The sequence below is a fragment of the Drosophila innubila genome, assembly GCF_004354385.1.
Source record: "Drosophila innubila isolate TH190305 chromosome 3L unlocalized genomic scaffold, UK_Dinn_1.0 0_D_3L, whole genome shotgun sequence".
NCBI classification, from domain to species: Eukaryota; Metazoa; Arthropoda; class Insecta; order Diptera; family Drosophilidae; genus Drosophila; species Drosophila innubila.
Window position 1 is genome coordinate 154,736 of NW_022995376.1, and position 24,929 is coordinate 179,664.

At 36.1% G+C, this 24,929-nt stretch overlaps 4 protein-coding genes across 4 annotated transcripts; 2 read left to right on the forward strand and 2 right to left on the reverse strand.

Moving 5' to 3' along the window:
- Positions 1-62: 62 nt before the first annotated feature.
- On the reverse strand, positions 63-5,139 carry LOC117787999 (SUMO-activating enzyme subunit 2). Its single transcript, XM_034626651.1, has 4 exons — positions 4,936-5,139; positions 4,722-4,876; positions 4,293-4,580; positions 63-1,675 (listed from the first exon to the last, which is right to left on the reverse strand). Exons 1-4 carry the CDS (start codon positions 5,077-5,079, stop codon positions 148-150), a joined length of 2,115 nt encoding a protein of 704 aa, XP_034482542.1. The 5' UTR covers positions 5,080-5,139; the 3' UTR covers positions 63-147.
- Positions 5,140-5,681: 542 nt separating this feature from the next.
- On the forward strand, positions 5,682-9,348 carry LOC117786728 (phosphatidate cytidylyltransferase, photoreceptor-specific). Its single transcript, XM_034625085.1, has 8 exons — positions 5,682-5,939; positions 7,214-7,338; positions 7,647-7,743; positions 7,993-8,169; positions 8,232-8,720; positions 8,793-8,924; positions 9,057-9,191; positions 9,259-9,348. The coding sequence occupies exons 1-8, from the start codon at positions 5,847-5,849 to the stop codon at positions 9,334-9,336; spliced, it is 1,326 nt and encodes a 441-aa protein (XP_034480976.1). The 5' UTR covers positions 5,682-5,846; the 3' UTR covers positions 9,337-9,348.
- Positions 9,349-10,293: 945 nt separating this feature from the next.
- On the reverse strand, positions 10,294-19,081 carry LOC117786729. The gene is made up of 9 exons (XM_034625086.1): positions 18,859-19,081; positions 17,715-18,795; positions 15,863-16,295; positions 15,541-15,814; positions 14,312-15,369; positions 14,101-14,246; positions 13,928-14,029; positions 10,715-12,336; positions 10,294-10,636 (listed from the first exon to the last, which is right to left on the reverse strand). The coding sequence occupies exons 1-9, from the start codon at positions 19,048-19,050 to the stop codon at positions 10,502-10,504; spliced, it is 5,043 nt and encodes a 1,680-aa protein (XP_034480977.1). The 5' UTR covers positions 19,051-19,081; the 3' UTR covers positions 10,294-10,501.
- A 528-nt stretch (positions 19,082-19,609) lies between these two features.
- LOC117788030 (helicase POLQ-like) lies at positions 19,610-24,925 on the forward strand. Its single transcript, XM_034626685.1, has 7 exons — positions 19,610-20,486; positions 20,936-21,388; positions 21,846-22,051; positions 22,113-22,715; positions 23,034-23,939; positions 24,619-24,753; positions 24,810-24,925. The coding sequence occupies exons 1-7, from the start codon at positions 19,685-19,687 to the stop codon at positions 24,906-24,908; spliced, it is 3,204 nt and encodes a 1,067-aa protein (XP_034482576.1). The 5' UTR covers positions 19,610-19,684; the 3' UTR covers positions 24,909-24,925.
- Positions 24,926-24,929: the final 4 nt, after the last annotated feature.

Sequence of the window (24,929 nt, forward strand, 5' to 3'; positions counted from 1 at the left end):
ATATATATATATATATATATATATATATATATATACATTTTGATCTCTCTCGAGGATGTATCTATATTAGATGACATTTTTAAAATTCAAGTGTTTATTTCAATTTGAGAATTATATAAGTACGGATCTTTAAAGTATGCACTATTATTAATCAATGCTGATTACTTCCACAGATTGTGGCTCATCTAATTTAGTGCGTTTACTCTTAGTAGGACCCACTTCTTCTTCTTCGGATGAGTCCAGAATTTCGGTTATATCTTCATTTTTAGTTTCTTTACTGGGTTTGCGTTTTGCTGCTGTTTTCGGAAAACTTGCCTCGACAAGTTTATCAGTTGTGGAGCTTACAATCTGTTCAACGTCATTCTCCTTCTCCTCCTCCTCCTCCTCAACTACAAGGCAATCATCATCATCATCATCGACTTTAGTGGGTCGATTACGTTTGGAGGTTGAGGGACCATCATCCGTAGAATCTTTGCCATTCGCCGTACGCTTCTGGGACCTGGACTCCGTCTCTGTCTCCTCCTTGCCCTGAGATTTCTTCTGCTGCTTTGGCTGCAACTGACTTTTATCCGCAATCACCTCAAATAAGGAATCCTCTCGCTCCGCCTCAAAGTGTGATATGATGATGCTCAGCTCGTAGTTCTGGAAGAAGTCATCGCACTTGAGAATGATGCCATCCACGATATTCATATCACAAAGCATCTTCTGTTCATTGCATTCGGTTTCACCCTCCTCCGATGAGATGATAATGGATCCTGTAGATTCCACGGTTACATCTGGATTGACCATATTTAGAGCTTTGATGAGTACTTCATCGCGGAATGCCTTGACCTGGACACGCTTGGTATCGATGCGTAGTGTGATGGCCGGATCACTGGCACACACATAGCAATTGGGGTTGGGCTCCGGGAAGAAGGCGTCTGCAACCAAAAACTGATTACGTCCATTGAGACGGAGTCGGGCATAGACGGCCTTGCACTGTTCCCACTTGGATTGGAGCACACTGAAGGCGCGCATTACGGATATTCCGGCCGTAATGGCATTTGTGGTCGCAATCGCTGGAATTATATTGCCCGCCATGGATTTGATCTCAAAGCGCGACTTGCGCTCAATGTCAAAGATGTTGGAGCGCACATTGGCACAGGCAGCCACAAAATCCATGGCCGCCTGCTCATCCTTGTCCCAGACCAAGGTATCATCGCCCTCTAGCTTCAGAAAAGCAGCGCTTAAATCCTTGAGCGCATTGGCAAACACCTGGGCACATTCCTCCACCGTCCAGACTTTGTGATGTTGACGCGCCAACTCGAATCCTTCAGCCTCCTTGACGCCCTGTGGCAACAGGGTGTTCCATTGCACGGGCACGGGTGCCGTGCGGGATTTCCAGAGATTCGACATGCGTAGCAAGTAATTAATGTCCTCGTTGAAGAACTTGTTAAACAATTTGCCAGCATCGTAGGCGCAATCTTTGGCCCATTGGCGCGTATTGATGCGCACCACATTCCCATTGGATTCCGAGTTGGACTCGGATTCACTTTCTTTATCCTTCCTATCGTTATCGTTATCCTTATCCACGGCAACAGCGTCACCGGCACCGTCTTTGTTGACTTCAGCTGCCTCGGGATCAGCGACATCGGGGGATATATCCTCATCCTCAACAGATTCACCGAATAGTTGACTGAAAGTATTATTTTAAATTCCATATCGATCAATATTTGATGTAGTAATGTAAAAAAAACTAGCAACTTTCCAAGTCCAAAAACATGTCCGATTTAACATGATTTATAACAGAAAACTGACACGTCTCAGAACCATGTTTAAAGTGTTGTTTTATACTTATTACGATAGTTATCAGTCTATAGTCGAAAGAAAAATTATATGTTCGAAATAAACAAAATTTATATTTTTTTTGATTAAAAGTGAAAACTTGAGATTTAATATTTTGAATTTTAAAAATTTCAAAGGGGGGACCCTTACCATCAACATGAAACCATGGCTATGATTTTTGAAAAATAATAAAATTTTCTGAATGAACAAAATTCAAATGCAGAATAAATTTTGGAGCCAAATCATGATTAAATTGACATTCCGCTTGAAAATCGCGTAAATTTTGTCAAAGTTACGACCGTTCGAAGTTGCTCACGCCTCTGACCTTAACAACTTTATAAGTCAAAATATTTCTTGATTTTGACATGATTTTTTACAGAAAAATGAAAGTTCTCAAAATCAAGTTTAAAATGTTGTTTTATGCTAATTACGATATAGGAAGTTTATAAAAAGTGTAAACTTGAGGTTTAAAATTTTTAATTTTCAAAAATCCTAAGGGGGGACCCTTACCATCAACATGAAACCATGACTATGATTTTTGAAAAATAATAAAGTTTCCTAAATGAACAAAATTCAAATGCAGAATGAATTTAGGAGCCAAACCATGATTATTATGACATTCCGCTTGAAAATCGGGGAAGTTTTGTCAAAGTTACGACCGTTCGAAGTGGTTCATGCCTCTGACCTAACAGCTTTACAAGTCAAAACATTTCTTGATTTTGACATGATTTTTTACAGAAAAATGAAAGTTCTCAAAATCAAGTTTAAAATGTTGTTTTATGCTAATTACGATATAGGAAGTTTATAAAAAGTGTAAACTTGAGGTTTAAAATTTTTAATTTTCAAAAATCCTAAGGGAGGACCCTTACCATCACCATGGAACCATGGCTATGATTTTTGAAAAATAATAAAACTTTCTAAGTGAAAAAAATTCAAATGCAGAATGAATTTTGGAGCCAAACCATGATTATTATGACATTCCGCTTGAAAATCGGGTAAGTTTTGTCAAAGTTACGACCGTTCGAAGTTGCTCACGCCTCTGACCTAACAACTTTACAAGTCAAAATATTTCTTGATTTTGACATGATTTTTTACAGAAAAATGAAAGTTCTCAAAATCAAGTTTAAAATGTTGTTTTATGCTAATTACGATATAGGAAGTTTATAAAAAGTGTAAACTTGAGGTTTAAAATTTTTAATTTTCAAAAATCCTAAGGGGGGACCCTTACCATCAACATGAAACCATGACTATGATTTTGAAAAATAATAAAGTTTCCTAAATGAACAAAATTCAAATGCAGAATGAATTTAGGAGCCAAACCATGATTATTATGACATTCCGCTTGAAAATCGGGAAGTTTTGTCAAAGTTACGACCGTTCGAAGTGGTTCATGCCTCTGACCTAACAGCTTTACAAGTCAAAACATTTCTTGATTTTGACAAGATTTTTTACAGAAAATGAAAGTTCTCAAAATCAAGTTTAAAATGTTGTTTTATGCTAATTACGATATAGGAAGTTTATAAAAAGTGTAAACTTGAGGTTTAAAATTTTTAATTTTCAAAAATCCTAAGGGAGGACCCTTACCATCACCATGGAACCATGGCTATGATTTTTGAAAAATAATAAAACTTTCTAAGTGAAAAAAATTCAAATGCAGAATGAATTTTGGAGCCAAACCATGATTATTATGACATTCCGCTTGAAAATCGGGTAAGTTTTGTCAAAGTTACGACCGTTCGAAGTTGCTCACGCCTCTGACCTAACAACTTTACAAGTCAAAATATTTCTTGATTTTGACATGATTTTTTACAGAAAAATGAAAGTTCTCAAAATCAAGTTTTAAATGTTGTTTTATACTAATTACGATACAGGGAGTTGATTAAAAGTGTAAACTTGAGGTTTAAAATTTTGAATTTTCAAAAATCCTAAGGGGGGACCCTTACCATCAACATGAAACCATGGCTATGATTTTTGAAAAATAATAAAATTTTCTAAATGAACAAAATTTTAATGCAGAAAAAATTTTGGAGCCAAACCATGATTAAAATAACATTCCGCTTGAAAATCGGTTTATTTTTAAGAAAGTTACGACTGTCCGAAGTTGATCACGCCTCTGATTTAACAACTTTACAAGTCAAAATATTTCTTAATTTTGTCAGAAAAATTAAAGGTCTCTGAATCAAATTTAAAGTGTCGCTTTTTACTTATTACGATATTAAGAGTTGATTAAAAGTGAAAGCTTAAGATTTTAAATTTTAAGGTGGGACCCTTACTACCGAAATTGAATCTTGGCGATGAAAATGTAGAATTTGAATACAGAATTCATTTAGAGCCCAAGTTATGATCTATATATGCAAATTTTTATATGACAGTGATGTAGACATCAATTAATCTGTTTTTGAATCTACAAAAGTCGATTTATCGAATTGTTTTACTTAAATAATTTGTTGTTTTCATGTGTAACTCACTTAAATAAATGCTTGGCCCACACAATACAATGAATAGGCTCCGAGGGAGTGTTTCTTATGGTGCAGCCGGGAAAGCTGCGCTGCTTTTCTTTCGGTGTACATTCGTAGCATTGGGTTAAGCCGCGCTTGATCAACTCCACCTGACCGTTATAGCCGGAGGTGCCACTTTCAATCAGAGGCACATCTGCATTCAGACACAAGCGATTCACATGGTTGCGAGCAGCTCGATTATCCAACGCGCTCAACACAACATCGAATTTCTTGAAGAAACTCACACCGTAGTCAGTGCTGTAAAATTAAAAAGATAATAATAACAACAATAACAATGAGTCAGATCATAGTGAAATAAACAAAGTGAAATATGTATTCACCACACTATAATACATTTTGATAATTCACCACGTTCTCAATTTCACCACACACACTTACGATGTAATACTGTCATGATGTGCAGTGATATTCGCATCAGGATTAAAGCTCAAAGCACTTTCTCGTGCAACGCGAGCTTTTGACTTGCCCACATGCTCGCGATGGAATAGAAATTGGCGATTTAGATTGCTCAGGTCAATGGTATCCAAATCAATCTTAAAACAAATTGAAGCATTGGTCAATTTATTATTCAAACTTGTCACTCGTAACTTACAATTTCGATTTCCGTAAAGCCGCTGAGCACAAGATTTTTGAGCACCTCGCATCCGATGCCGCCGGCGCCTACAACCAACACTTTCGACTTTCTAATCAATTCTTGCAATGTTGCGGGGAAAACGCCGTCAATTGCCGCTGCCATTATTTTAATTTTAGTTGATTCCTTGCAATTACAGGAAAAGGAATGCAAAATTTGCAAATGACGCCGGCAACAGTGCTGCTAGCTTTTTTAAGGAAAAAATTGCTAAAAACCAACCGAAAAATAGCTAGATTGACAATGCTGCCAACTTTTTTGAAGTCGAACACAACGGGGTGGCAGCCTTAAGTCTCAGAAAAAATTCCGATAGTTTAAACGTTTAAAAAAAGTGCGATATTTATTTATCACAGTCTGAAACGGTTAACAATTAAAATTTTTTTTTTTTTTTTTTTTGGGTTTTTGCAATAATTTAGCAAAAAACCAAACAAGTTAATAAAAACATATTAATTCGAATTTAGATAAATTAAAGGCGAACTTTTTTATGAATGCTGGGAGTTTGTTGTGCGTAACAAAGTTTGATTTAGTTGAACCCAAAAATGTTAAGAGCTCTAAGAAAAATTACTTCAAAATTTTTGTTAACTAATAGAAGTTTCAGATTAAAGCTCATTTTTAAATTAACTGATCACAAAATGAAAATGGCTATAAATCCGAGAGCCAAGCCTGCCAGCCCGTTCAATTGTTGCGACATGACTATTAAAAATAGTTGGCAGTACTGACTCTACATTTGACAACATTGGTGTGTTGTGTTGAAGTGAAAAACGGACGTATTATTTTTTAAGTGCTTGTTTGTGAAGCACAACAACTGCGCTAAAGCTGTAATTTGAAAAAACTTAATATTTAAATTAGTTGCGGAATTTGTTGAAAGCATAAGTATGGCTGAAGTGCGACGCAGAAAGGCAGACAACGAGGCGGACGATGCTGCTGCTGCTGCTGCCGCGAGCAGCGCAGCTGATTCTTCAGATCATGTAAGTTTGTTACCCAGTCCAATAAGACTAAAATGACATTCCAGCTATGTATGTGTGTATATATAAACGTAATTGAATGACTGAATCCTTACGTTTCGCTATTCAAAATTGGCTATAATTGAAGCGCAAAGCAAAACGAGACAAAAATGTATGTATACGCATACAACAACAACATTAATACTGCATACATGCATACATACATATGTGTATGTTTCTCTGTGCTGTGTTTTTGTTATTCTCTGACGCACAAGCAGGTGGTAAAAGAGCGCCATCCAGAGAGCGGCGAACGACAGCCAGAGAGAGAGAGAGAGAGAGTGGGGAAACGATGAAAAACCAATAACAAATAAACTGCGTTCTCGCAGTCATAATACAACAACAAGAATACTAACAAAGAATCTGTTGCAAGCAAATTCAATTAAGTGGCTGAACAACGAATCCACCAACCACCCACTAAGAATTACCTCAGCACAGCTTGCTAGAAATGAGACTCTCAAAGCTAAAAAAAAGACACGCTTGTTTCAAGCAGCGTGTTTTTCTTAATTGATAATGAAAATAGTGCCGCACTTTGCCAAAAATTCTCACTATTCCATTACTTAGTACTTAGTACTTAAAGAGAATGCCCCTTTCACTACTTTCTTATCAGACCTCACTAATATTTGACAAGCAAACAAAACACGCCACCTTAACAACCAACCACAGACAGCTTGGATAAATTGCCTAAATATATTCGTATCTTGCTGATTATATTGTCAAGTTCTTGTTTTGACCAATTTTAATAATTCACAAATTTATTTATTATTTACTTGTATATGATGGATTTCATTAATTTTTTTAAATTGCCTTAAGAACCATAAAAAACATTTTTAAATTTAAAAAATATTGTAAATGATCAATTAAGCTATTTATTGGAAAATATAAAAATTTACATATATTGATACTTTTTTGTATTTAAAGAAATAGTTAAAATCAGTGTATATCATTATTTTTCGTAAGAGTAAATTGATTATGTATCTAGAATAGCATCTTTTCACAAATTTAAGCAATACATATTTAGCTTTTATTTTTTTTTTAAAAATAGTTATTCTCAATTAATTTCATTATACATCATTTTTTAATTTCTGAAATTAAAAACAAAAAAAATTAAATACGAAGACGATTTTCTTGTCAAAAAATTTGTTTGACTAACTGTGCGCAAACGGAATTGGACTTTGATTTTGCACGCTTAAGTGTGAAATATCTTATTTTGATCAACTTTTTACTTGATACTTTAACAGGTTGATTCAGAGGAAGAGAAAATACCAGAGGAGAAATTCGTTGAGGAGCTGGCCAAGAATCTACCTCAAGGCACTGATAAAACGCCAGAGATATTGGACTCTGCACTTAAGGATTTACCAGATCGGTATGTGCATAGAAAAACATTATTTATTTACAACGCATTGATACATAATTATTTGTGGGTCAGAGCGTAAGAAATTCCGTTAATATTTCAACACACAGCTGTGTGCATATGGCGGCAAAATAACAACAACCAATAATTCACACACATCAAAATTAAAGGTCAATTTTCCATTTTGAAAACAAATTGTTATAATGTTGGAAATACATATATTCTCATAGTGAATTCATATAATAATATTTAGTTGGCATTCAATTGGTTTTTTTTTTTATTTATTTGTATTAATACATATAAATTTTGTACTCTTTCAGCTGGAAGAATTGGGTCATTCGCGGCATTTTTACGTGGATTATGATTTGTGGATTTGCATTGATAATCTACGGTGGCCCTTTGGCCTTGATGATTACGGTGCGTTAAATGATGATACCCACACAATTAGTCCAAAAAGTTGTTTGATTAAATACTGTTTCTTACAAAAATATAAGTATTATTGATTTTAATTTTATTTTTAAAGATTGAAGTTATCAATTTTTTAAACAAAAAAACCAGTATAAATCTTGTCAAAACGCATTCGTGACTAACTATACTTAGGTGTACAACTATTAAACACCTAATTGTCTATGTCTATATTATCTATATATATTATTGCATTTGCAGACACTGTTGGTACAAGTGAAGTGCTTTCAGGAGATTATCTCAATTGGCTATCAAGTGTATCGCATTCACGGTCTGCCCTGGTTTCGTAGTCTCTCCTGGTATTTCTTGCTCACATCCAACTATTTCTTTTATGGCGAAAATTTAGTTGACTATTTTGGAGTCGTCATTAATCGTGTGGTAAGTGATTCAGCTTATTTTTAAAACGAATTATTTTCAATTTGTAACTTATATATTTTCAGGAATATCTGAAGTTCTTGGTAACATATCATCGCTTCCTATCGTTCGCCCTGTATATCATTGGCTTTGTTTGGTTCGTGCTCTCGCTTGTGAAGAAATACTATATCAAGCAGTTCAGTCTATTCGCCTGGACGCACGTCTCGTTGCTGATTGTCGTCACCCAGAGTTATCTAATTATACAAAATATATTTGAGGGTCTTATATGGTTTATAGTGCCCGTATCGATGATTGTTTGTAATGATGTCATGGCATATGTTTTTGGTTTCTTCTTTGGACGCACACCCCTCATTAAGCTCAGTCCCAAGAAGACCTGGGAAGGTTTTATTGGTGGTGGTTTTGCCACCGTTCTTTTTGGCATATTATTCTCACTGTTATTGTGCAATTACCAATACTTTATCTGTCCCATACAATACTCGGAGGAACTGGGTCGCATGACAATGTCCTGTGTGCCCAGCTATCTGTTCACGCCACAGGAGTACAGTCTTAAACTGGTAAGATTAAGCATTACACACACTATAATACTTACCTTTACGAAATGCTGTTTGTTTTGATTTGAATTGCAGTTTGGCATTGGCAAAACTTTGACCATTTATCCATTCATATGGCACTCGATTTCATTGAGCCTGTTCAGTTCAATAATTGGACCCTTTGGTGGCTTCTTTGCATCCGGCTTTAAGCGTGCATTCAAAATTAAAGTAAGTGAACTTATCATATTCTTTTTATACACGGAAATCACAAAATGTCTGACCCCATAAAGTGTATATATCTTGTTGAATCTTAACCTGACTTTTTCCTTTCCACTAATTGATTTGTGTTTTTTTTTTTAGGACTTTGGCGATATGATTCCTGGCCATGGCGGTATAATGGATCGCTTCGACTGTCAGTTCCTGATGGCCACCTTTGTCAACGTTTACATTTCGAGTTTCATAAGAACTCCATCGCCGGCCAAATTATTGACACAGGTTTGTTGTTCACTATACAACAAACGAGAACTAAATATATTTACAAAGTTTTGAAATTACTTTGCAGATTTATAATTTAAAGCCGGATCAACAATACCAAATCTATCAGTCCTTAAAAGATTCACTTGGCGAGATGCTAAACTAAATGAAAAAAAAATTAGACAACAACAATTGTTTGCTTTAGTCGTACTTCTATATATAATCATTATAAATTACCCATATATACACATAAAATCTGTATATGAAAACACAGCGCATGCTGTTAAAGTCTCCTTAAAAAATGATTCAATAGAATGAATAGTTATAATTTTGAGCATAATTTTTGTTATGTTTTTTAGTTGTATAGTTTAGAATTTTTGTTGTTACAATTTTAAGTTATTTCAGTTACGATTATTATTATTATAATTATTATCATAATAGCATTATATAGTGCAATTGTAATCCGCTTATCGGAGACATGTTGTTAAGCGATTCCATTAATTTTAATTGAGATTGACTATTTACCAAATCGAATTAAACTCTAAAAAAATGCGAATGAAAACACGAAAATGAAAGGCAAAGCAAAATAAGAAAATTAAAATAACCACCAGTAAAACAATCCTCTAAATTTGATGTTTGTGTGTCTCCATGTGTAAATTATATACATAGTATTTATATACTTATGTGTACTAACTATTAGTCCAGAGAGAGAGAGAGAGCGACAACGCCTGTGAGTCAAGTCGAAAGAGGCGAAACTATATAAGAATGTGAATTATTCTCTATATAGTACAAATCTATAACTTAAAGCATTTTAATTTATGTGAAAAATACGTACTACAAGCGAGTAACTTATGTCTAGTGCAATATATATATATATATAACATTATAAAACATTTTTCCATTTTTCAAAACGTATCATTTATATAAATTTAATTTTATAATATTTATGTATCCTTTGGTTAACGCATGGATAAACAATTCCGTGAACTTATTCAATTCAATTCAGAGTTATATCAAACTGTTTAAGATATAAGAAAAGTCTTTATTGATGTTACAAAACGAAATTAAAAATATGAATGTAAATGGAAAATTAACAAACAAATTTTAAATGGCACTCACACACTTATGTGTATTATATATAGATTTATATTATTTTAAATCATTTAAATGATCTTTAATTCGAGAGCGATTTAATTTATCAACCTCGCTGCGCTTCAGATCAAAGTAAAGGTGTTTATACACAGTGCACTTAATTAAGAGCCAATTATATATATTCATATATATACATATTGGAATCGTTTGGATTACACCGTATCTAAAGGAGAATTATCTTAAATTTCAATGGGCTTAACAAGAATTTTTTTAATCAGAGAGCGATTTAATTCATTGACATCGCTGCGTTTCAGATCAAAGTAAATTTGTCGTTTTCGAGCATCATCCAGCAAATGACGCCACATATCTACAGCCTGTGAACAAGAAAATAGAAAAAGGGATGTTACTTTTACATGAATAATATTTATATATTTATTTGTTTAATAACGTACCTTTAAGTCATCGAAATTGCCGCAGATGATTAGACAACGACGTGGTCTAGTGATGGCCACATTAAGACGCTGGTAATTGGTAAGGAAGCCAACGCCTCGAGTGCGTGCATTCGACAGGATAATGACATCTCGCTGCTGACCCTGATACGCATCCACCGTGTGCGGTGTGATGCTCATGTGACTCGGTATCATTTGGCTGAGTATATGGCATTGATTGCTATAAGGCGTTATCAATCCATATCTAAACTTTGAAGCGGGCATATGCTTATCCAGCTCCATCAGCAACTTGGCCACAAAACGCGCCTCCTCATCGTTGCTAATGCTCCGACTGCTAGAATCATTTGTGTCCCGTGTGAAACTCAAATTGATGACACAATACGGAATAATGGGAGATGTTAGATACTGTGTGCAATTGGCATTGACCAATTCACCCTCATAAAAGTAATTATTGGGCCAACGGCAAATCTCTGGATGCATGCGATACTGCATACTCAATTTGTAGACTTTGGTATGTACAAAACTATTTCCCTTCTCCTTGAGGAGCTGTTGTTTTAAGTTACGCTGTATGCGATCAAACATTGAGTTGCCCAGTCCAAATTCAATGGCCTTCTTAGATAGCACTGTTGCCGGCAATTGTTGTGTATCTCCGACGAGTACTAATCCTCGCACGCCAAACTGAAGTGGGAGAAGAGTCCAGGGTTCGGTGCACTGTGTGGCCTCATCAATGATGCACGCATCAAAGTAATCTATGAATGTGGCCAATTTAACGCAGCTCGAAAGGGTTGTGCACACAATATTGGCACGTTGTATATACTTTTTGGTTAGCTCGTATTCCTCCCGTGGCGTCAACGGTGGATTCAGTCGCTCATTGACCAATCTCAGTTGTTGTTCCTTCGTTTGCAGTTGCTGTTGCAAATAACTCAGCTGCACCGAGCGTTGTTTGATCTCGGCAATCTCCATTATCAGCTCCAGCTGTTGTTGGAGTAGACTGGCTACATTGTCAGGTGTCAGACGTTTGCGCTTCTCCTCACGCTCCTGGCTCAGCAGCTGCTCCAGCGACACCTCACGCACACTCTGATGCATCTTCTCAAAGCAACCAAATCTTAACAAGTGAAACTTGGAATGACCCATAGCATTCCTTGCCTGATTCAATTTAAAGGTGATATTATCCACAGCTGCATTGCTGTGCGCACAAATGAGAATCTTGCGATCCAGAGTGAGATGTGTGGTTCCATATGTGCACTGTAGCGCCAAATTATAGATGACCGCCGATTTGCCAGTTCCCGGTGGACCCTGTATCAGTGTTATACTTGGTGTCGAATCGTCAGTCAGGCGTATCCAGGTGCTTAGACAAATGTCCGTCTGATGGGGATTCAGTCGCTTGAAGCCTCTATATCCGGCGCCCTTAAAATGCTTGCTGTCAAAGGATATCACATTCTCGCTGGGCTGCAGGATGCGTTGGAAGAGCGGCGAGCGGCCAAGTTGATAAACCCCATTAAATGCACCCAACTCCACTCGCATATTATCCACAACTGGCCGACAAGTTAGCGTCTTAACGGGTTGTAGCATTTCCATTGAAATGTCCTTTTGCAAGATTTCAAAGGTCAACTCGTATACATTGCCTGCGATGTAAGGTTAGATTAGTTTTAATATTAACAATCAATAAAGATTAGTATATAAATAAAAACTTAATCAGGCAATCAAACCGAAACAAATATCGATTCTGGTTTCGGTACATACCGATGTAACTATTTCATCAATAGGTTTTATACTAATTATTATGTAAGGAGTTAATTAAAAGTAAAAACTTGAGATTTTAAATTTTAAAAATTCCAAAGCAGACCCCCTTAGCATTCAAATCGCAACCAAGATCTGGAGACAAAATTTTATTTTAAAAATTAATTAAATTTAAATGTAGAATTGAAATAAGACGTTAAATAATGATCAAAATAAGATTCCGTTTGAAAATAGGTTTAGTTTTGACAAAGTTATGTAGGTTTCAAGTTGGTGAAACCTTTGATCTATTTTTGTCCAATATGGCATGATGTTTTACAAAGAAATGAAAGTTCTTAAACCCAAGTTTAAAGTGTTGTTTTATACTAATTACGATGCAAGGAGTTGATTAAAAGTAAAAACTTGAGATTTAAAATTTTGAATTTCCGAAATTCCAAAGGGGCACCCTTACCATCAACATGAAACCATGACTATGATTTTTGAAAAATAATAAACTTTTCTAAATGAACAAAATGGAAACGCAGAATATATTTTGGAGACAATTCATGATTAAAATGACATTCCGCTTGAAAATCGGTTAAGTTTTGCCAAAGTTACGACCGTTCGAAGTTGTTCACGCCTCTGACCTAACAACTTTACAAGTCAAAATATTTCTTGATTTTTACATGATTTTTTACAGAAAAATGAAAGTTCTCAAAATCAAGTTTAAAATGTTGTTTTATACTAATTACGATATAACGAGTTGATTAAAAGTGTAAACTTGAGGTTTAAAATTTTGAATTTTCAAAAATCCTAAGGGGGGACCCTTACCATCAACATGAAACCATGGCTATGATTTTTGAAAAATAATAAAATTTTCTAAATGAACAAAATTCAAATGCAGAATCAATTTTGGAGCAAAATCATGATTAAAATGACATTCCGCTTGAAAATCGGGTAAGTTTTGTCAAAGTTACGACCGTTCGAAGTTGTTTACGCCTCTGACCTAACAACTTTACAAGTCAAAATATTTCTTGATTTTTATATGATTTTTTACAGAAAAATGAAAGTTCTCAAAATCAAGTTTTAAGTGTTGTTTTATACTAATTTCGATATAAGGAGATAATTAAAAGTGAAAACTTGAGATTTAAAATTTTGAATTTTCAAAATTTCAAAGGGGGGACCCTTACCATCAACATGGAACCATGGCTATGATTTTGAAAAAATAATAAAATTTTCAAAATGAACAAAATTCAAACGTAGAATGAATTTTGGAGAAAAAATCTGGAGGAACATTTATTTTGTAATCGAAATAAATAAAATTTTAGTGAAGAATTAATTAAGACGTCAAAAAAAACCTTTGACCTAGTAACAAGTTCAAATTTTTTTTTCGAATTAGGGATAATTTTTTAAGAATCAAGTTTAAAGTGTTGGTAAAAACTTGTTAATGGGAATCCAGACAGTAAATATTAGTAATAATAATATATTTGGAAAATTTACCGGCTATGCGCTGCATGCGGGGCAATGTCGCGAAGATTTCTTTCAACCGATCGCTACTGCGTAGAGTATAAAGGTCATATTTCTTAACGGGCTTGTTGCTGTCTAAAAATAGAGTTGGAAATTATTTGAAAATATTGAAACATAATCATAAAAGCAAAGAGAAATTTGCTAACATCTTGTGACCAGTAAGAAACGTGGACGATGTCTGGTGTTCTCCCTGGAATAGCTCTTCAGAGTGACTTCAAATGTGGTGCTGTTGGATTTATATTCGCGTTCTATGGTGGTTAGTAGCTCCAGCTTCATTAGTGGTATTATGGTTCTGTGTATGTTGCATTAAATTTAAATTAATATTTATAGGAATAATGTAACTATTTATTCACTTACTCTTTGTACTGTTTGTAGCTCTTGAATTCGGTTGGTATTGGCATTAGGACATCCTTTTCGGCCACATCACTTGGATTACCTAGTAAGAGCCATTGATTACCCCAGCTAAGTATATTTCCGGTTATCAGATCCGTATAATTCTCCAATTTTCCCTTGGTCTGTGCCCATTCCCGTCGCTCAGAGTATTTACTCAGTGAAAACTTGTTGGTATCCTTGGCATTATTCACCTTTCTCATGGCACCTTCGATACGTTCAATGTATTTGATCTGAACATCATCATTAAATCGAACATGACGATTGCGTTTAGACAATTTATTCATGTCCTGTCGATATTTAAAATCACGATCCATATCGGCAAATGTAACCCGATTGCAGGTACGTGTATTGCGCGCCATTTCCGCCTCTTTACGCTCCGGCGGACGACAATAGTAGAACGGCGGACTCTTAGGCGCATTCTCGCCGGCATTAGCCCAATTCTCGCTGGGATTAGCCTCATCCAAATTTTGTGAGAAGCATTCAATGGTGGCACGACGCTTTGGTATTGCTTTTAGAGACGTCTTTCGCTTTTTATCCGTTTCCTTATCCAGTTTGGCTTTCTTTGCCACTGGTGGCTGCAATTCCTTGGTTAGAAATTCACCACGATTGCAATTGCCGAGTGTGGGCACGTGTAACTGGTTACGCTTCTCTCCTTTTGCAGTATCCGTGGAGTTGTTTGATTTTTCCTTGGATTTTTCCGCCAGTTTTTGCAAATGCTCACGACGCATTTTCTTATTTTCTTCATATTCCTTTTTCTTATCCTTTGGCTTTTGATACCATTTCTTTTTCATTTCCACTTGGTATTCCAGCGTTCGTTGTTTATCCAAAATCTCATTTTTTCGCACTGTGTTTTTCTCCGTTTCCTTCTTCTGTTCGGCGGACACTCCGCGCAATTTGCCACGATGTACAGGTAAATGTGGCGCTGTTACAAGTTTTGGTCCTCGACTTGATTCCTCGCTAACTGGTTTTGATCCTCGATTTAAATCCTTGCTTTTCTTGACTACTTTTGTTGGCGTTTCCGGTTTTTTTATTATTGGAACTTCGGGTACTAATATATGTGAATCTTCTGCATTTTGTGCTATATTTTCTAGAATATTTCTGATGCCCTCACAAAGTTCGGAGCGTGTAGAAATGGACTTTCTACGACTGCTTATTGCATTAGTCTTAGGCACATCTTCTGAAGTACTTGTAGGATCATTTGTTTCTAACTCCATGGGTCGTTCCATGTAACAAGATTTGGATCTATTGCGTAAGCGGGAGTGGTTTAGTTTGAATGGCTCTACTGGCTTTGCTATTGGAGTCTTGTTTGGTGAAGATTTTGCCAACTCTTTGGCATTAGGAACATTTTCTGGTATAGGGACATCTTTTGTAGTGGACGACTTAGGATCCACAGGCTCTATTGTTAAAGATTTTCCATTCTCTTTGATGCCCTCAAAAAAATCCGATCGTGTGGAAATAAACTTTCTACGACTGCTCATCGTATTAGCCTTAGAAACATTTTCTGTAGTACTTGTAGTAGAAGGCTTAGGATCATTCGTTTCTACCTCCATTGGGCTTTCCAAATAACAAGATTTGGGTTTATCGCGCAACCGTTTTGTTGTTTCTGCTGGCTTTGCAACTGACACAACTTTTTGCGAAGATTTCTTTAGCTCTTTAGGAGGAGAATCTGAAGATTTTTCCGGTTTTCGCTTGCTTGTTTTGCTTGTCTTTGTTTTTGACTTCGATTTACTCGGTTTAGACGTCGTTTGTGGTACCAGAATCACTTCCAATAGTTGATTGCTATTCGCTTGAGGATCCACAGGCTCGACAGACTCGACAGCCATAGCATCCGACTTCTCATTGGCGTCACTTGGGTCGCTTGTATTTGGTTGATACTGTGACACATCAATGGATTTTAGACGCACCCTGCACCGTTTGATATTCAATTCCACAGTTGTGGTTGGCACAGCTGCAAGAAAATATACATTTATTTTAATAGATTTGTTTGATTTTCTATACGAAAGTCGAAAAATATAACTCACTAAAAATCGAAAACCAAAATAAGAAATACTGTTATTAAAAACTAAAAATTAGAAAGACAAAAATTAGGAATAATTAAAATTAAATTGGAACACCAAAAATTACATTAAATTTGGAAAGACAAAAATAAGGATAAGCTAAAATCAATATTTATTAAAAATCCCGCTTTTTTCTCTCGGGCCTCATTCCGGCGAGAACTTAAAAAATTTTCAAATCTTGTTCATGTAGCTCTTTCATTATGTAGTTTAAAAATCACTGTGGACGGCAGTTCGCGCTAGGGACGAAAGCACCACGAAGGGTGCGAAAGGCGACTAGCAATATATACAGCTAATTTGGAAAATTTGCTATGACTGTCCGATCACATCGAGTTGTATACCGATCGAAAGGTTTAAACTTAGGTCTTAACTTACAAAATGGCATACTAAAACTTTTTCTAGTTCACCTGGGTCATGAGATACGGGGGTGTAAATGGGAGGGGGGAAAATTGCAATAATTGCAGCTAATGGGATTGTTCGGGCCTTTTGGTAAAATTTTTTATTTTTTTAAAATTTTAACTAAAAATACGCGTCGATTAATACTTCGATCACCCAAATCCAATAGCTGGTTCAAAAGATAAATAAATTTGAAAATTTTAGTGGACTTCTCAAAATGAGATAAAAAAAATGTTTGTTTGCATCAAAGCGCTAAAAAAGCTTAGATGTAATGATGGGGATTTATTCCATTTCGAAAATCTAGAAATGTTTGTTCTACGACTAAAAAACGCTAAATCACGCTGAGATTGAAATAAAAATATAAATTAATATAAAAAAAGCGAAAATTGCAATTAACAGTGCACAATGTCAATTTTCGTTTTTTTTTTATTAATTTATATTTTTATTTAAATTTTTTATATTAAACTGAATTTTGTTCGTCACAAAATTGGATATCAGAAATTTTGGGGCTAGAAATTGCTTTTGTCACTAGACTTTTACCTCGTGTAGAGGATTTTTTGTGGGGTTTTAATATTATGGGATGATTGCACCCGAATATAGGATATCGTTCGCCAATGTATTATCGGGTTTTATTCACCTTCTTATCGAATTCATAACAATAGCCTTTTGGATCAAGTTGTTCTTGCAATTCCTTGATCCATTTTTAACAACGAAACATACGACCGTTTTTCGCAATTTTTGTCTTTTGAATATTTGTTGCCCCTTATTGTTATACTCTGCATTTTTTTTTAAGATGAAATTCCTAAGTTATGTTTCCTCTTTTTACTTCCGAATTTGTTTGTTTTTTTTTGTAATTCCTTAAAAAAATATCGGTATTCGAGATACCCTAATTGACTGTTGAAGGGTTTAAAACGTACCTAGGCATGGGGCAGGATAAGGACCAGGATCAGCAACGTCCTCGTCGCTGTCTTCAATGCGCAGCGATTTGAATCTGCGTCTGGTATAAAGATTTGACTCTGCCTGCAGACTCTGATGCTGTCCCTCGGCATCCTGGCCTTCCGCTCCATATATCGGAGACATGACCTTTTGGGAAAGCAGCCTCGATGACCAATCTGCCACCTTTTCGAAGAGCTCATCATCATCATCTTCAATAATGATAATTTCATCATCGATGATACGGGTGGCCACATCTGTTTCGGTTTTAAACGGCGACAGAAAGTCCTCCTCGCTGAGATCGTTGCGTGTATCGGCCATTTCCTCTTTCATCTCCTGCAGCACAGCTTGCGACATGGCCATGACTTCATCATAGTCAGCATTATCATTACTATTGACAGTTTCATTTACATTTGCATTATTTAAATTATTATAAGTTGATGTGGCGTTGTCATTTAACTTTATGATAACGCCATTATCATTGACATTTACATTACTTAAATCATTATTATTAGATGTGGAGTTGTCGTTTAACTCTATAATATCGCCATCGCATATTTTGCCGGCTTTTTTGGCGTTCACATTATTATTATTGTTATTCAGCTGCTTGTAAACATAGGGATTTACATTTAAAGCGGACTCTAGGAAATCCTCATCGGGTTCTCCAAATAGTTCTTGAACAGTCTTGGTTGCCTGTGATATATGTTCCTGTTTCACATCTGGCAATTTGGGCAAATGTATTTCGCGATTCTCATTGTAGCTTCTAATCTCCATGTCAATTGCCTCTGGCTCTGGGTCTGGCGGCCTTATCTCTTGTTTGATCTCTTGATTCTGCAGATTCTCAAAATTCTTGCCCACTTCGTCTCCCTCGTCATCCGAAATGAGCACAGTTTCGTCGGCATTTGTGCAGGTTTGTTTTAACTTGAATACCGCATGATTTGATGGCACCACAGCATTTGGTTTCTTGTCCATATCCACTCCAAGTCCAATAATGTCACCACATTTCAGTGACTGTGTCTTTTTCACCATTTTAATGTTGTTGATAAAGACGCCATTGAGTGCGTTCTTTTCATATAAACATACGCAAATATTAATAACATACATAATGCCACTAAACGCAACACTTACCAACTGTTCCACAACAACACTATTATTATGGCTGACAATCAACTTGACGTGCATCCTGGACAAAAAGTCAAAGCTGCACAAAATAAACTTGCAGGTTGAGTGCCTGCCGAGCGTATTTTCACCAGCGTGCAGAATTATCTTTCTGCCGGTGGTTGGATGCTCCAGGTACCAGTAGGTGTCTACTGGGGCCATTATCCATGAATTAGCAAAACAGCAATGTCGAATTATATTTTATTTCAATCTCGGATTACAACTGTTGCGGTAAAATTGACCTGCGTATGTCAGTGTGACCAGTTGGTTTATATTAAAAAATACCGCCAAATAAATCGACATTATGATTTGCTTTGGTGCTTTTCTGCCGATCTTTTTTTTACATTTCGCATTTTTTCTAAGGTAACGCAATTATCTTTGCATATAATTAAGCTGGCGTGAAATCTGGATAAGTACTGATAGTTTTTCAAAACAAACTTTCAGGTAGGATGTCTTCCCAGCGTATTTTCACCAGATATATCTTTGTGCCGGTGGTTGTAAGTAGTACCAGCTTTGACCATCTTGGTAATTCTTAAATTTCAGATTGGAAAAAGCTGTTGCGCGGCGTCGGTCATTAAGACCAGTTGCTTATTTTATGAAATCTCGCCAAATATATCGATGTAATGTCGCAAATGTTTATAAAATTAATAAAATTAAATACCGAAAATACTAGTAGATACTGTAGACAGCTGCGAGGGCTGCAAGGTCGATTTGTGTAGTGCAGCCCTGACATAATAGTCAGCTGAGTTGCAAATTTTTGGCGCGCTTCTGTTGTACATAATAAATATTGCACAAAATGCCAAGAACAAATAGAAATGACAAATTAACGCCACTGCGCATTGTTAATGCAAAACGCATTTGCATTGAGCGTGTTAAGCCGACAGACACTCGTGCGAGCGCGGTGGAAAACAATGAAAGTGTGCTTTGGCCGGAAAATGACTCCAGCTTCTTTTCCCATGTGAAACTAGAGGATATGTTTAGTGGCCAAGATGCTGTGGTGTCTGCTCCATTCAAAGGCAACATGACGCAAATAGCAGCGGATGACAGTCTGTTTGGTGACTTATCTCTGTCTAGCAGAAGGAATGCAACAGATGAGCAGGTGAATCAGGTGAACCAGATGAGTCCAAAGGAGCAGTCAAGTTTCAAAGCAATCAACATGTCCGACTTGAGCCTGGCTGAGGCTGAGGATATTTTCCAGGGAATTGATAACGATGACAAGCCAGATGTGCAGAACACTCAACTCTTCTTGGATGCAATGCCAGCAGAGATGAAGCAGATCAACCAGAGAACCGAAGACGAGTCCATCTCCGTCTCCATGTCTCAGTCCATGTCATTCATATCGAAATCCATTCTAGATGGCATTGTTCAGGGCACACAATACGAAACATATAAGACTGCTAAAAATCGCACAATGCTCCAAACCCAAAACGAATCAGCTGAACTCGATCTCGATCAGTTGGATTGGCAGACACAGGTATTTGCTGAATTTGAAGCTGCCAAGGAAGAAGATAGTTTTCCATCCAAGGGCGACTTCTATGGACTGCCGGATAAGGTAAAAAAATTGATATTTGAGCACAAGGGAATCAACAGTTTATATGGCAAGTAAAGCTTAAAATAATGCCTGTTAATAATTTTAAATGGTTTCTCATACGAGTTCCGAATGCTTTTTAAGAAATTAAGTAATTCAAGATAAGGAAAAAAAGAAAAGAATTAACAGATTCAAAACGAAATCAAAAATTAGAAAACTCAACTACATAAAATATTCAGATTACAAAAATGATAAAAATCCCCAATTTTAATTCTCAAAAAATATTTTAATTTTTGTAAATTCGTAATTTGCATTTTCCAAATATTATTATCTGTATTTTCCTAATCTTTATTTCCTTATAAAAAATTGCCTAACTTTGATTACAATTTTTTTTTCCAATTTAAAGGTTTTCTTTTTCCAAATTTCCTTTTTAAGTTTTCCTCACACGAATTCCAAATATTTTTATAATTTATATTTTTATAATTTATTTATATAATTCATTAATAAATACACTTGCAGAGTGGCAAAATGAATGCCTCAATCTTCCTGCCATCCGAAAGCGCAAGAATCTCATTTATGCACTGCCCACAAGTGGCGGAAAAACTTTGGTTGCCGAAATTCTAATGCTACGTGAGCTGCTCTGCCGGGAACGTAACGTTCTTTTCATTCTTCCGTATGTGTCCATAGTGCAGGAGAAGGTCAGTGCCATGTCACCGTTTGCAATTGCCATGGACTTCATCGTTGACGAGTATACGGCGGGCAAGGGCAAGTGTCCGCCACAGCCACAGCGCAAGAGACGTAGCCTGTTCATTGCATCTATAGAAAAAGGTGCCGTCCTTATGGACAGCTTAATTGATGCTGAAAGACCCCATGAGATTGGCCTGGTTGTTGTCGATGAACTGCATCTGATTGGGGAACGTGGACGTGGCGCCACACTAGAAGCATTTCTCAGCAAAGTTATGTTTTTGAACGGTACGTAGCGTATAAAACATTTCTTTTGTAACAAAATTGGAAGCAGAATGTAAGCAATGATCAAGCATCAAATAAATTCTGCTTTTTAAAATCGGTTTAGTTTTCACCAAGTTATAATCGTTTGAAGTTGGGCAGACTTTTGATCTAGCAATTTTACAAGCTATTACTTCTTGATTTTGACATGATTTTTTACAAGAAAATGAAAGTTCTCAAAATCAAGTTTAAAGTGTTGTTTTATACTAATTTCGATATAAGGAGTTGATTAAAAGTGAAAGCTTGAGATTTAAAATTTGATTTTTGAAAAATAATAAAATTTTCTAAAGGACACTTACCATCAACCCATGGCTATGATCAAAAAATTTTAAATTTTCTAAATAAGCAAAATTTATATGCAGATTGAATTTAAAGGCCAAGCAATTACATAATAGAAACTTGCACGAATTTGCAATTTTTACAGCCAACATTCAAATTGTGGGCATGAGTGCTACGATTGGAAATTTGAATGAGATTTCTGCTTTTCTGCATGCGGATGTTTATACGCGAGGCTTTCGTCCGGTGGAGTTGAAGGAATACATCAAATGTGGCACTGATATACTGGAAATCAATGCATCTGGGCAAACACTTGAGGACATTTTCGTGCTAAAGCGTAGCGTTAACTACAATGTGAGTTAGTCCATATTAATTACTGAGTATGAATTAATTTTGTATCAATATTCTGTTGCAGTATAGTTCTGCTGTGGCGCGCGCTGATCCGGATCATCTGGCTGGTTTGGTCAGTGAATGTGCACCGGAGCATTGTTGTCTAGTGTTTTGTCCCACACGCAAGAATTGCGAGAATGTTGCGCTTCTTTTAAGCCGAATTGTGCCTAAACAAAAGTTCTTTGAGCATCGCCAGAGCGAGAAAGTTGATCTTATGAATGCCCTGGACGCAATGTGTGGCATTCTAAGTCCCGTGCTGGCCAAGACATTACCTTATGGCATTGCCTATCACCATTCCGGCCTCACAACGGACGAGCGCAAATATATTGAGACTGCCTATCGTTTTGGCGTCATCACCGTCATTTGCTGCACATCCACATTGGCCGCCGGGGTTAATCTGCCCGCCAAGCGTGTGATTATCCGTGCTCCCTACGTCGGTCAGGACTTTATGACCCTGTGCAAGTACAAGCAAATGGTTGGACGCGCTGGTCGCGCTGGTTTAGGTGAAGCAGGCGAAAGTATTCTTATCACACAGAGCAAGGACAATTTGCAAGTGGGTGAAATGCTCTTCTCACCCATGGACAAGGCGTTGAGCTCCTTGGATCAAATGGAAGCCGTTGGCTTGCAGGTGAGAATACAACTTTAATGATACCACAAAAGAAATCTTAATATTTTTATAAGAATTGCAAAAACAAACAAAAAACTAACAGTATAACTTAAATTAAACCTAAATGAGAATAGGGAAGTACGAATAATAAATATATTCATATATATTCATATATAACACTACTAATTTTGAATTCCAAACTTTTATTTCCAAATGACCTACTTTCGAAATTTTTGTTGTTTTAGTTTGTATTTGCAAATGTTTGCTATTTTGTAAAACTCATCTTAAATCGCTTTAATATCTTGATTAAAAAATGTATAGCTCTAAAATGATTTGTAGTCTTTAATTCTTAGCGTTATTGGACTAAATCTGGCTGACTGTCGACGTGATCTAAATCGTTTGGTGAACAGCACACTGCTGGCTGTGCAGGCTAATGCCTTGGAAATAGCTGTGGATGAGCTGGTGCTGCGAATCCTGCGTGATATGTTTAAAAACAAAGTTCTAAAACTATGCGATAGTGTGCCAAAAGGAACGCCAAACAGTTCAGATATTATGACCACACAGGATATGACTCTAAGCAAGCATTCGTTTGGTTACGGTTCAGTATCTGGGCCTGGATCAAATCGTCGTCTGCTCATTAGTCAGTCCACAAGGTTTCAGCTGACCAGCATTGGTCGGGCCGCCTACAAAGCCGGCATCGATTACAAACGTGCCTTTGCCATACACAAGGAACTGAAGCAGGCACAGCAGCAATTGATCCTCAGCAACTATGCGCATCTATTGTATTTGGTTGTCTGCTTCAATTCCAATGAGCGTGGTGACGAACTCTTTCCAGCGGATGCCAGCATTCTCTTTCGGGAATACACTTCGCAGTCAGCAGCTAAGCAGGGATTATTTAAACAACTGGGCTTTACGGAAGCCCTTGCCGCCAGATTGGCCAAAACACAGTCAGTGCAGGGCCCATTGGTCCTGCAATTGAATCGTCTCTACAAAGTGCTTATACTGTGTGATGTCATGGATCTGTTGCCTCTACCCAACGTGGCCAACAAGTACAACATCGAACGTGGCACATTGCAGCATCTCATCAGTCAATCGACTTCGGCGGCCAGCGCCATTGTCAGACTCTGCGAGCAAATGGATGAATTTTGGTGCTATAAACCATTGTTTGAACGCATCCACCATAAAATAGATCGCTGTGGCACTTTGGAATTGGAAGCACTGCTCGAACTTCCTGCAGTTAAGATTGTAAGCGCTTAAAATAATCATATCTCATGCAAATAATTATTAAGGAATTACCAAAATAGAAGAAAAAAAAGGAATAACATTTTTAGAACCCAAGATAAGGAAGAAAAGAAAAGGAGTCATAAATAAGAAAATTGAACTATGAAAAATATTCAGATTATACAGATTACAAAATGTAGGGGGAAAAAATATTGAAAGACAAAAAGTGGGAAAGGTCAAGATTTGGTTTCTTTTTTTTTTTTTTTTAATCTTTATCTCTTAATAACAATATTCCTTATTTTGGTCTTCCCTAATTTTTATTTTCCCCATTTAGCTTCCTACTTTTTATTTTTTAATTCCCAATTTTTGTCTGCCCATTTTTTTTTCAAATTGTTATTTTCTAGTATCCTATTCCTAATTCTGTTCTGTCCAAACTTTTACCACACAATTTTGTTTCTTTATTTTTTCAAATTTCCTAATTTTTGTCTTCCTTAATTTTTATTTTCTTATTGTTATTTCCTAAAAACAATATTTCCAGTTTGGTTTCGTAATTTTTATATGCAACTTTAATGCTAGTTTTTGTTTCCCAATTCATATGTACAACTAAACTTTCGTATTCTTTTTTCGTTTTATTTTGCTACATTTGTATAGGAAATCTAAATTAATATTTAAACAACTGTTTTAATGTATTTTATTGTTTTAGAATCGCGCAAAGCAGCTTTATGCAAAAGGCTTTCGTACTGTTGAGGATGTAGCAAAAACACGACCCATGGAACTCGTAAAAACCGTTGAATTTATGCCTTTAAAAGTGGCCACCGAAATTGTATCTGCAGCCAAGGTATGTGTTAAATAGATTTCTTTTAACATATTCTTTATAATTTTATTTCTTTTTAGATAATTTTAATGAAAAAATTGGATAATCTGGAGGAGGCAACGGAGGGCCTTAAGAATTGTTTATACTTTTCAGAAGCGAAACAAATTAAAGATGAATAAACTAAGTAATAATAATATTTT